Source organism: Haliotis cracherodii, unplaced genomic scaffold (genome assembly GCF_022045235.1).
Source record: "Haliotis cracherodii isolate W230 unplaced genomic scaffold, xgHalCrac1.p SCAF_18, whole genome shotgun sequence".
In the NCBI taxonomy this organism is placed as follows: Eukaryota; Metazoa; Mollusca; class Gastropoda; order Lepetellida; family Haliotidae; genus Haliotis; species Haliotis cracherodii.
Window position 1 is genome coordinate 7,322,365 of NW_027266273.1, and position 12,257 is coordinate 7,334,621.

Consider the following 12,257-nt stretch of genomic DNA (forward strand, 5'->3'; position numbering starts at 1 on the left):
ATCAGGGTCTGTAAGACAGACTAGTTTCCTATTACTATGCTTGCTATACGATGTTTGCAAGTTGCAAATGCGTCTCGTGTAGATTGCACAACCGCCCGGTTATCAAATAGTCCCTGACATCCCAACTGGTGAATCTTTTCCCAAGTTATATTCACACACAGTGTTAACTAGTTGATCAAAATCTTTTCAATGTGTTGGAATAGTGAAACTACTTCAACCGATAACTATATTGTTGTATTATGAAGTAAATATGACCTCCATATGTGTTAACACATTTCAGTTTCAGACGACAGGTGAAATAGATCTTATTCCGATAGTAACCACCGTTGCGTCTGGGCAAAGGTAACTTACAATAATACGTGTGTCAGTTTGTAACGCCAACGGCTCGCATTTGTGTTCACCCTTGAATTGTAAGACCTGTTTGGGATTTTACATTTGAATAATAAGACCTGCTTGGAGGTTTTACATTTGAATTAAAATACCTGTTTGGGGTTTCACATTTGAATTAAAAGACCTGCTTGGAGGTTTCACATTTGAATAATAAGACCTGCTTGGAGGTTTTACATTTGAATTGTAAGACCTGTTTGGGGTTTTACGTTTGAATAATAAGACCTGCTTGGAGGTTTTACATTTGAATTGTAAGACCTGTTTGGGGTTTTACATTTGAATAATAAGACCTGCTTGGAGGTTTTACATTTGAATTAAAGACCTGTTTGGCGTTTTATATTTGAATGATAAGACCTGCTTGGAGGTTTTACATTTGAATTGTAAGACCTGTTTGGGGTTTTACATTTGAATGGTAAGACCTGCTTGGGGGGTTTACATTTGAAGTGTAAAACCTTCTTGGAGGTTTTGCATTTGAACTGTTAGGTCTGCTTGAATTGTATAAACATTCTTTTAATATGTATCTATAGTTGCATTTTTGACTGCTTATAAGTTACAATATTTTACACATGAAACTTCCATGACGCGAATCAACCTACAACCTCACATATCATGTTTAGTATGGACAGGCAATGTTCTCTCTCTTGGCCACCGTACCGGGGCAGGTGTGAGTGAGTTTGTTTGCTTTTACGCAGCCTTTAGTAATATTCCAGCAATATCACGGCGGGGGACACCAGAAATGGGCTTCACACATTGTACCCATGTCGGGAATCGAACCCGCGTCTTCGTCGTGACGAGCGGGACAGGTGATGAAAGAGTATTCAATCTGACTCCTGACGTTGTCTTTCTCTCCCAGCAGTCATCGTATTTGTTATATACCGCGACTACTGGTAAACATCGGAGGCCTGCATCACGTTGGGCTTTCCTCCCACATTAGGCAGACACGCTGTTTTGTAACTGGAATACTGCTCAAAACCGCGTTACATCCAACTCACTCACTCTAGTTTGTTGTGGTATTTCTTGCATTTAGATGGTTCATAATTCAGTTGAAATATTCTTCCTCGGTTTTGGTGGCAAAAAAACGTCTATCTCGGGAAAAGGCCTCGTCCCTTTAGACTTTTCCCGCGTTCGAGGTTTTAAATCCTCAACAAAATCCGGGGGCGGTCAGGTAGCCTAGTGATTAAAGCGTTCGCTCGTCACGCCGAAGACCCGGGTTCGATTCCCGACATGGGTACAATGTGTGAAGCCCATTTCTGGTGTCCCCCGCCTTGATATTGCTGGAATATTGCTAAAAGCGGCGTAAAACCATACTCACTCACTCAACAAAAACCGAGAAGAGTTTTAACTGTAACTTAAAATATGAAAAGTATATACCTGCAAGTTTTATTAAACATAAACTGTAAACAAACAAAATAAACCTGAAAATATTAACTATGATAATAATAGTCTATAAATTTGTTTTAGTAGTTGAACATATTTTTTTAGTATGGTCGTAAGGTAATATTTAAAATAACATACAATTACAGTGAGCAGTACATCTGGATAAACTACATGTCAATAGTGTGTTTGATATCGTATATTGAGTGCAATTGCTACTACAGTTTCCCGGGGACATAATTTAACAAGGCCACCGATTGCCACGCCCCACGTTATACACAATTGAGTAGTACAACTATTATGGTTTTTTTCCATTTACAGGTAGATCATTAACACTAGACAACAAGATGATGTATTTTGGTACAAATACATGTTTTATAATTAATAGCAGTAAAACATGTTCTACACCAATTAATTTGTCGTCAATGGCACCCTTGGAATCCCTTATTTCATTTTGAAATATATATCGTCAATGCAAGAGAATAACCAGTCTAGATTATCCGCCGAAACAGATTCTATTTAGGCCTAAAGGCCAAAAATAGCTGTGAAAATTATATGAATGGACCACTGAATATCAGCGAGGACACCCGCAATTCAAGTAAATCTATCTTATCAGCAGTTGAAAAATATTTCAGATTATTTTGCGGGAATCCGATTCAGTCTGTCGAAAGTCTGTGACTGATGTGGTTCAGGTGACACATGTACACAATGTGAATAACATTTCAAGGAAGGTTAAAGGAAAGAATATAAGCACCCACGTCTATACGTTTGAAATTGTAGGCCGGGTAAGGGGGATCAATTTGTCTGTTCACTTTTGAAAACTCAACTAAACTTTTGATATAATCTTTATCTTAAGACTAAGTGCTCAAGTTGCGTTTAACGACGCTTTGAACAGTAGTCCAGTTATATCAGGGCATGTCGGCTTGATGTGGGACGAAAGCCCGAAGTGATGCAGGTCTTAGACGTTAGAATTACGGCGCCTTTGACGACTGGGCCCCCCGTGCCCCGATTTTAGGATCCTATTGAGGTCGCGATGTCAGGTGGTCTTACATTCTAGTGCTTACCAAGGAGACACAGCGAACACTCTTTTCTATATTGACTGGGGACGATTGGGTTGTTAGTTGGTTTGTTGTTTAACGCCGCACTCAGCAATATTCCAGCTATATATCGGCGGTCGACGATTGGGTAGCTTGGTGGTCAAAGCGTTCGCTCGTCAAGAGAAGACCCGGTTTCGATTCCCAACATGGGTAAAATGTGTGAAGCTCCTTTCTGGTGTCTACTGCCGTGATATTGCTGGAATATTGCTAAAAGCGGCGTAAAATCATACTCACTCACTATTTTGACTGTAACACTTACAAGACTTAATTTCAATTATTTAAATTGTTTTCAATGACAAAACAATTAATTCCCCTTTCAACATCGTTTAACTGTTGTCTTAAAGGACCGACGAATTGACAAGTTCGCATCACTTGAAGCCTAGAAGAGCAACCCTTCTGGCACTTGTCGTAAGAGGTGACTAACGGGATCGGTTGGTCAGGCTCACTGACTTGGTTGAAGTATGTCATCGATCCCAATTGCGTGAATCGTTGCTCATGATATTAATCACTGGATTGTCTGGTCCTGACTCGATTATTTACAGACCGCCGTCATATAGCTGGAATATTGCTGGTTGCGGCGTTAAACAACAAACCAAACAACCATGCGGAATATTTGCTGTGAAGAGTCTGTGAAGAGGTATGACATCAAAGCCTGATGGTGTTTGCGCTGCTCAATGTTCACAAATCTACCTCCGAACCCGTACGAGCCCAACGAGCTACATAATGGTGTGTATGTTCACTGATGTCACATTCACACCACCAGTTCGAATCATTCAGGTGAAATGGCCAAACGGGGCGGGCAGGTAGCAAAGTGGTTAAAGCGTTCGCTCGTCACTTCGAAGACCCGGGTTCGATTCCCGACAGGGGTAAATGTGGGAAGCCAACATTTATGGTGTCCCCCGCCGTGATATTGCTTGAATATTACTAAAAGCGGCGTTAAACCATACTCACTCTATCACTCACTCACTGAAATGGCCAAAATATAAAAAAATATGAAGAGGATGCTAATTAGGTTTTATTTAAGGTAAAATCAGTAAACGTTAACATGCTATTGACAGTGATCAGTATATATGGATAAATCGAATAGTTTTAAGGTTAAGGACTGAAGTCAACAAACAACTTAAACATGAGGCATCGGACCGAAATTCCGGCGAACAAATGATGTTTTATTTAGTAATCCCAAATCAACTCCTTACGCTCTCACGGATTCATGTTGAGTAAGGATTGTAGCCCACAAACAACTCAAACAAGAGACAACGGGCCGAATTTGCTATGTTTGTGGTTTGACGCGTGTTGGCAGCATCAAGAATCAGAAACCTTTGTCTCCAAAACGAATATCTTTGCCATTTCACTAGACCCATGTTCCTTCTGAAAGGCTTTCCGTATTTAGCAAAGTTGGTCCAGTACTTTATGATGTCATCAGAGAGTTCCTCCTGGTCGGGTGGCAGAGTATAGTTTCCCAGATCATAAGTTCCAAAAACCGACGGTATCTCTATTCCGTGGCAGACATAGTTGTTGCAGACATTTCCTGGCCCCCAGATATCGTATGGGAACAGTTGGTCAAAGACGTAGTTGAATGATCTGGAGTCATCAGCAACAATGTCTGACACGGCCCGACTCACACAGTTGAACACGTAATCCGTGGTCATTTCAGACAAGACGAAACGTTTGTCAGCGTTCGCATTGATATCATAGAAAAGACCTAACAAGCCCAAAGAAAGTGATGGGTTTACCGTTGCCAGAAGGCTCTCAAGCTCTGCGGAATTTATAGGGTTATTGTATATGGAGAATATGTACCCCACGCCTTCATCTTGGACAGTTCCGATGATGGTGTTCATCTTCTTGTGAAGACCCCTTTCAAAGATGTTGTATAGGTGGTCCTTCACCAAAGTGCCGTCGATGACGGGGCCCCAGAACTGGAAGGCTAGGAGGAATGTTGCCCCAGGCAGAGTGACCTGGCCTTGGAAAGTCAAGATGTCATCAGCATCAGCCTCCCTATAGCAGGTGAGGTTACCCACAGTACACCCCATCAAGGTGGCGAGTTGAGCTTCTTGGCTTTCCCCTTGAGCTGCAGTTCTGAAGGGCAGGGTGAAGGGACAACTCTGGAGGATGGCGCTATTAAAGTACTGACTGGCGGAGGGGACGCTCATCAGAAGAGCAGTAGACTGGGCCCCAGCACTCTGGCCGAAAGCCGTGATCTGGTGAAGTAGATGAATATTAACATCAAATACTCATGTAAGGGATAAGAAACTATACCTCTCAGATGATATAATATATTGGATTTTACGCTATATCTGCAAAACCAGACATTTTAAAATATAAATTATGACCCTAAATATTATTTTAATACATACAAACTTGTTTTCAACAGTCTAAAACGGAACCATAAATTGATTCGAGTTTGGGCATGTGAAGCCTGATGATGTTTTTGGTTGCATTTTGGAGCATATATCAATCATTTTCTCGAACAATGTATTGTTTCCAGAAAGAGTTGATGTTAATCACTTAATTTAGAACTGCGCGCTATAGCATCAGTGTGCCAAGATCGTGGGTTTGAATTACAGATTTGCCCTGATATGTTTCTAGGACTGACCTGTGTGTTGTCTCCCCCGAAGTACTGGATGTAGGTGTGAATCCATTCCAGGGCCGCGATCTGGTCCTTCACCCCAAGGTTCCGGGATCCAAGGAAACCAAACGCGGCTGAAATATGTTAACAGGCTGGGATTATAGACCGATCGTTTGATATTCGTGGTAGGGGTGGTGGGATGGGTAGGGTCGATGGGTGCTGGGATTTTGTCGAAAAATATAATTGTTCCTGAAAGTTTTGAAAAATATATAAATTATTCTTCAAACTGTTGAAACAATAGAAATTGCCTGCCACAAAAATTACATTGTTAAATGGTGTTTTTCATTTTAAAAGTCTCACAGTTTTAATTTTCTTAAATTCTGGTTATGTAGCTATAGCTGAAAAATGGCGTCCATGGCGTCACGACTCGCTGCTGGAAACAACATCGTGGTGTCAGTTTCACAATTCGCCCTGATAATGATTCCACGTTTGTGAGAACCAAACATGTGCTCTTGGGTTTCACCTGGTAAACCTGCAAAGCCTTGGACTCTTCGTCCATCATGAAGCTGTCGCGCCGTGATATAACTCAAGTACTGTTCAAACTGGCGTTAAAACAAACCCACTCACTCACTCACTTAATCCCCTAGTAGTGATAACATTGTTGATGTGAATTGCGGATATATCAAACTGATCTTTTCGGGCCTTTCATTTTATTTTGTCGGTTAACGCCGCACTCAGCAATATTCCAGCTATGTGACGGCGGTCTGTAAATAATCGAATCTTGACCAGACGATCCAGTGATTGACATGAACATCAATCCATGAATTTGGGATACGGTGACATGCATCAACCAAATCATCGAGCCTGACCACCCGATCCCGGTAGTCGACAAGCGTAGTCGCCTTTTACGGCAAGCATGGATTGCTCAAGACCAATTCTACCCCGGATCTTCACGGGTCAAATGATATCAAGTATTGACAAAGGTTAAAGGTTAAATTTAAGATGCCCCACGGTCAGTTCCTGGTTATAGCACGGACTTTCGTACATACAGATGCACTGAGTGAAGACCTTGTCAATGCCCTTACTCACCCAATCTGTAGTTCATGGTCACCAAGATACATCCGCCCTCGTTGACAAATACATCGCCATCATACAGTTCAGATCCTCCGCTATATGACGCGAAATTGCCACCGTGCACGAAGAACATGACGCAAGTTCCGGGAGGATTTCCACTTGGCGTGTAGATGTTCAGAAACAAACAGTCCTCAGAAATCTGGAGAAATACACAAAGATGTCTTAGTAAAGGTGTTTAAGTGACAAATAACAATTTTTCTAAATATGTTGTCTCTTTGGTCTGATGTGGGAACAGGTATTACGCATGGCGATTGACTTTAATACTAGTTTATGAACCAACGTGTGATATTGCAATGCTGGATACAATGTCAAATGAATTCAACGATCAAGTAAAATAACTGAGGGACAAAAGATAGTATACTTTTTTATGACATTGAAACTTGAAAGAACTGTTGTTAAATTTGATTATGTCTATTTAACCATCATTCATTCCTGCAACAGTTTGTAAAAAGTAATCTGTGGCTTATTCAGGTAATTTTGTGTTGAAATGAATTGGTTCAATGAAGACTGAGGAAGACAAGCACAAGACCCCAACCATATTTGAAATGTAAATCTGTGCCGAAAAAAGAAAAGATACCCATTAGCAATTGCGTATAATGCGGAATTTTTGTTTTAAAATTTTAAAAGTTTTAAATCAAACTATATTTAAAAATACTAAAACCATGTACAAGTATGTTTGAGTGATGACTAAGGGTCAGTGCAGTTCATCTTTGGATGTATATAACTAACTTGATATAATTTCAATTGGAAATATAAAGTATGGTAAAATCAACTGAAAGGTATAGCGCTTTATGCCACTCAGTTAATGTCATACATGCAAACAACAATTCCTAACAACAGTTCAGGCATAGATTTGACAACAGGCCATGAACATATTAATAGGCCCACAATATTACTAATGTTTTCATTTTTCATTGAGGGTGTTTTCAAATATAAACAGATGCTCAGAAAGTAAGCAATCACTCCTGTTTTGAAAAACCTTTTGTTGATATTGAGCTGTTTTAACATAATGACTTGTTTGTTTGTTGTTTAACGCCGCACTCAGCAATATTCCAGCTATATGACGGCGGTCTGTAAATAATCGAGCCTGGACTAGACAATCCAGTGATTGATATTATGAGCATCGATCCACGCAATTGTGATTTGATGACATGCATCAACCAAGTCATCGAGCCTGACCACCCGATCCAGTTGGTAACATCTTACGACAAGCAAAGTCGCCCTTTACGGCAAGTATGGGTTGCTGAAGACCTATTCTACCCCGGATCTTCGCGGGTCTGAAAACACATGTGCAATAATACTTTGTATTCAATAATCTGTCTGTCCCGTCAGCGATACCCTGTCCGACGTTTCCTTAGGGATCCCTCTATCTCGAAACCAGCTCTTAAGGTTCATTTTAAGGTAAACTTCGGGCACTTTTGTGATATGCTGTACACGGTATGCAGTGTGAAACAAAATGGCTGAAAAAGACAACAGTGAATGAATGGACTATGGCACATACGTCTTCCTGGCACGCCAGGTCGGGGATGTTGGGACAGCTCTGGTAGCACGCTGCACCCACAGTCGTCGCGTCGTAGGGATTTGGCCAGTGACTAACAGGCTGGGGATCCTCGAACCTTGCAAACCATATCGAAGAATTATTGTGGTATCAAGATGCCACACGGCGGTTTGCTAGCCTAATGGTAAACGTGTTCATTCAGCAAGCCGATGGCTTGCGTTCAATTCCCAAATGGGCACATTGTGTGAAACCCATTTCCGATTCCCACGTCATGGCATTCCTGGTATATCGCTTAAGCGGCATAACCCCCTCACAGCTTATGCAGGTGTAGGAACCATATATGTTCATCATATTTTGTGCTTATAAACATGGACTAAACTTCAGGTGTGGGAACCATATAGGTTTATCATACTTTGTGCGTATAAACATGGACTAAACTTCGCCGCCTCAAACTGTATTTCAGGTATATCATACGAAAACCTAATTTTGCTAATTTGGTAGCTCTAAATCTATTTTAAAATCGAAATTTCTCGCTATTTCAATTATTTTCTCGAAATTTCGAGTTTGTTCTCGTACCTTTGATTATTATCTCGTTATTTCAATTATTTTCTCGAAATTTCGAGTTTTTGAAATAAACTTGAAATAACGAGAAAATAATCGAAATTACCAGAAAATTCAAAGTAAAGAGAAAATAATTGAAATTTTGAAAATATAATCGAAATAACGAGAAAAAACGCGACAATTTCGAGAAAATAAACATATAGTATAAATAACAAGAAAATTCGATTTCAATATTTAAAATATTCGATCGATATACATATACATATTTGCTAACAAAGTGGCAACCATGAGGCTCCCGAAAGATCACAGTCTGTCAGCTTAATGAGGATGAAACGTCCAAGGGGACCCAAGCCCTAAACCTTTACCACTTTGGTGAATCCCACGAGCAAGGTATAGACCACCCGAATCACTTAAAACCTTGATGTGTGGCATAGACACGCTGGCAATTTCAATGTCATTTTATAAATGACAACCTTTGTGTCTCAAATGCAGAAATATTATTTGAAAATTTGCATTCACGTGCAACCATATTCTGAGATTGAGACGCCGAAGTTGAACTCATTTTGTGTCGTGCAATTTATGAGTTATCATTAGATATATATAACAGCCACAAGACCGACTTTTGTAAAGCATCAGTTAACCCTAATACATACGCTTCCTTTCCGTAAAACGGCGACCCCCTTACAAGAATGCAAACCCCTGGATTTACCTTAGAGCGCTGGCATACTTAATGCCGAGGAACGCGTTGGTGTCAGTCCGGGCAATACCGACGATGTCGCCAAGAGCAGGGACGTTAACAGTTACTGTCGTCGCCGCCGCCAACCGCGCCAAGGACGCGAGCGAGAGGAGTGCTGCAAGGAGATCCATCTTGCTCGTGTTTGTTTATGATTTAGATCTCGGCTTATATACTGATAGTTGATTAGTTGATAGGCCATCTGTGGTTTAGCATTGCTGTAGCTAACGTATGGCAATTACTACGATGCAGCATGTTTGACCTTAGGCACATCTGGTACGAAATAAGTCGATATATCTTATCTACGTGTGCATTTATCTATCTACAGCGTACATTTGATACTAGCGTGTAGATCAACTGGTATTTTCTCTCTTCTTAAGAAGCTGACCATTTAATATTCTGGTAGGGGCCGAGGATCTTTGGTGTCTAAGTTTCAAAACTCTTGAGGAACAATCGAGCATGCTCTTTCTTCGAAGATTCCAAAGAGCGCCATACGACTCTTGCTAAAAGGTTTCTCATCAGGGTTACAACATTTCAGGTTTTATTAAAGCTTTCAACACGTTTTATGGTGTACATATAGTCCTTGCTTTTAAATGTTTGTGATGGGTGCCACAGGTGGAGCAGGATACGCTATCCATTTCGCGATATGCACTATTTGATAGTGATTTAGAAACCCATGCTCATGATCGTAAAACAGACTTTTGGAAGTGATTTCTAATGATTATGGGGCGGTCGGGTAGCCTAGTGGTTATAGCGTTCGTTTGTCACGTCGAAGACCCGGGTACAATGTGTGAAGCCCATGTCTGGTTTCCCCCGCCGTGATATTGCTGGAATATTGCTAAAAACGGCGTAAAACCATACTCACTCACTCAAAGTTTATACAGGCAAAGAAGGAAGTCAAAAGATTTATGAGGAGCAACGAAACAAGTATACGAGGAGAAAGAAATCAATGAAATCGTTGAAGAAGTTAAGGATTGTAGGTATTTTTGGAAATCTGTCAAGAAATATTGCTATTGTAAAGAAAATGTGTCGCGAAATATTTCTGTTGATGATTGGTACAAGTATTTTATAACACTGTTACACTGTCGAAAAAAATAATGCATTCGGAGAACAAGTTAAGTTTTTTCTTAAACAGTCATGAACCTGAGGACTGTTGCGCCTGTAGCAATGCAGGTGATTTTTTGGTAGCAGCATCACCGACGATGAAATTGTTTGCACAAAAATGATTTGAAAAATGGTAAATCCCCTGGTGATACCCGGCGAAGTATTTAAAGAAGCTTGTATATTAATACTGCCCTACGGTAATAGTTTGTTTAATCGTTTTCTAGACAGTGGCAAGTTTCCAGGTTCGTGGAACGTTGGTTTGTGTGTATGTACTTCTTCACAAAGCAGGTGATAAACACGAATACCTATAGTTTTGGTTTGTTGTTTAACGCCGCACTTAGCAATACTCCAGCTATATGGCGGCGGCCTGTAAATAATCGAGTCTGGACCAGACAATCCAGTGATTGACATCATGAGCATCGATCCACGCAATTGGAATACGATGACACGCATCAAACCCTGAAACGGGGATTAAAATTAAATACGGGTAACACCAAAATAATAGTCTATAAAAAAATTGAGGTAGGATAATTATAAATATGTGAGAAATGGTTTCTCAATTGAAAGAATGTTGAGGTTGTATCGCATTACAAATATTTACGTATTATATTTTCGTGTAGACAGATATCCACTAAGGCCTGTGAGAAACTTGCCATGCAAGGTGAAAGAGCTTGACATGTCATTAAAATATTTATATCGAGGTATAAACATTTGCCAATTGCATCTTCATTCATGCTGTTTGATGGGATGCACATACTTTACTATTAGAGCACCGGCAATTGAAAATACATACTGTCCATAATGTAACCACCCAAATAAAGACGACTATCACGTACTATTTATATGTCTAGTAAAGGCAAGTTTAAGAAATGATTACATGTAACAGTATTTTAGAAATGGACCATTTCGAGAAAAGCTGCATGATCAACTCCAAACCGAAAATGCGAACATGCTTTTTAAATTATCCGTGTAATTATACCGCATATTTCTCACGAGAACTAAGAAGCCAATATAAATCTACAATGAAATTCATGTTTGCAGACCCGTTCTACATATTCTGAAAGTTCCATGTCAAGGATGCGCTGTAACTTGTATAATGTTATTGTATACGTGATGAACTTTTGGCCTTTTGACCATTTACCCAAATAATGTCTGCCAACAACAAACGTCATCCTGTCATCCCACAGCAGGATGAAATGGATTATCAGCGAGTCTCTAATTGTTGTCGAGGGCACGGGTGACCACGTCGTCTAAGGCGCCGCATGTGCTGTGCAGAGTTGAGTTAATCATGGTCTCGAATCCCTGTCTACCCCTATCACGCACCAATAAATTAATAACTGCATCGGCGAAAGCGATATTTTGTTATTTTGGAGCAGACAAGACCATGGTGGTGTTGATAGAATAATTCATTTAAAGAGGTTTAGGAATAAAATGTTGGACATTGTGAAACAGTATTACACATGTCACAGTTAAATATGCACCAGAACCATTTCGGAGCATGTCCTACCTAATAACGTGTGGATATATACGATCAAGGTTTTACTTAGAGTGCAAACTTTCGCTTTTCAAAATTAAAATACTATTTCCGTATTTACTACTGCCGCTAGGGTTCAACAATACAATAGTTTTATATAAATCTTTCATAAACAGATCAACTTCACTCAAAATAAGTTTAGAAACGTATGTATGTATGTTTAGGCAGTGGTGTTAAATTTGCGATTGCTTAGAGCGGATTGCGGACCAAACGACTATGTATCCTCGTCAGAACAAGACGACTGAATCGGTGGAGCTAACAATCGTTCT

At 40.2% G+C, this 12,257-nt stretch overlaps 1 protein-coding gene across 1 annotated transcript; it reads right to left on the minus strand.

The window, feature by feature from the left end:
- Window positions 1-4,066: 4,066 nt before the first annotated feature.
- LOC139466022 (cAMP-regulated D2 protein-like) lies at window positions 4,067-9,484 on the minus strand. Its single transcript, XM_071248036.1, has 5 exons — window positions 9,327-9,484; window positions 8,060-8,174; window positions 6,514-6,697; window positions 5,452-5,558; window positions 4,067-5,056 (listed from the first exon to the last, which is right to left on the minus strand). The coding sequence occupies exons 1-5, from the start codon at window positions 9,482-9,484 to the stop codon at window positions 4,067-4,069; spliced, it is 1,554 nt and encodes a 517-aa protein (XP_071104137.1).
- Window positions 9,485-12,257: the final 2,773 nt, after the last annotated feature.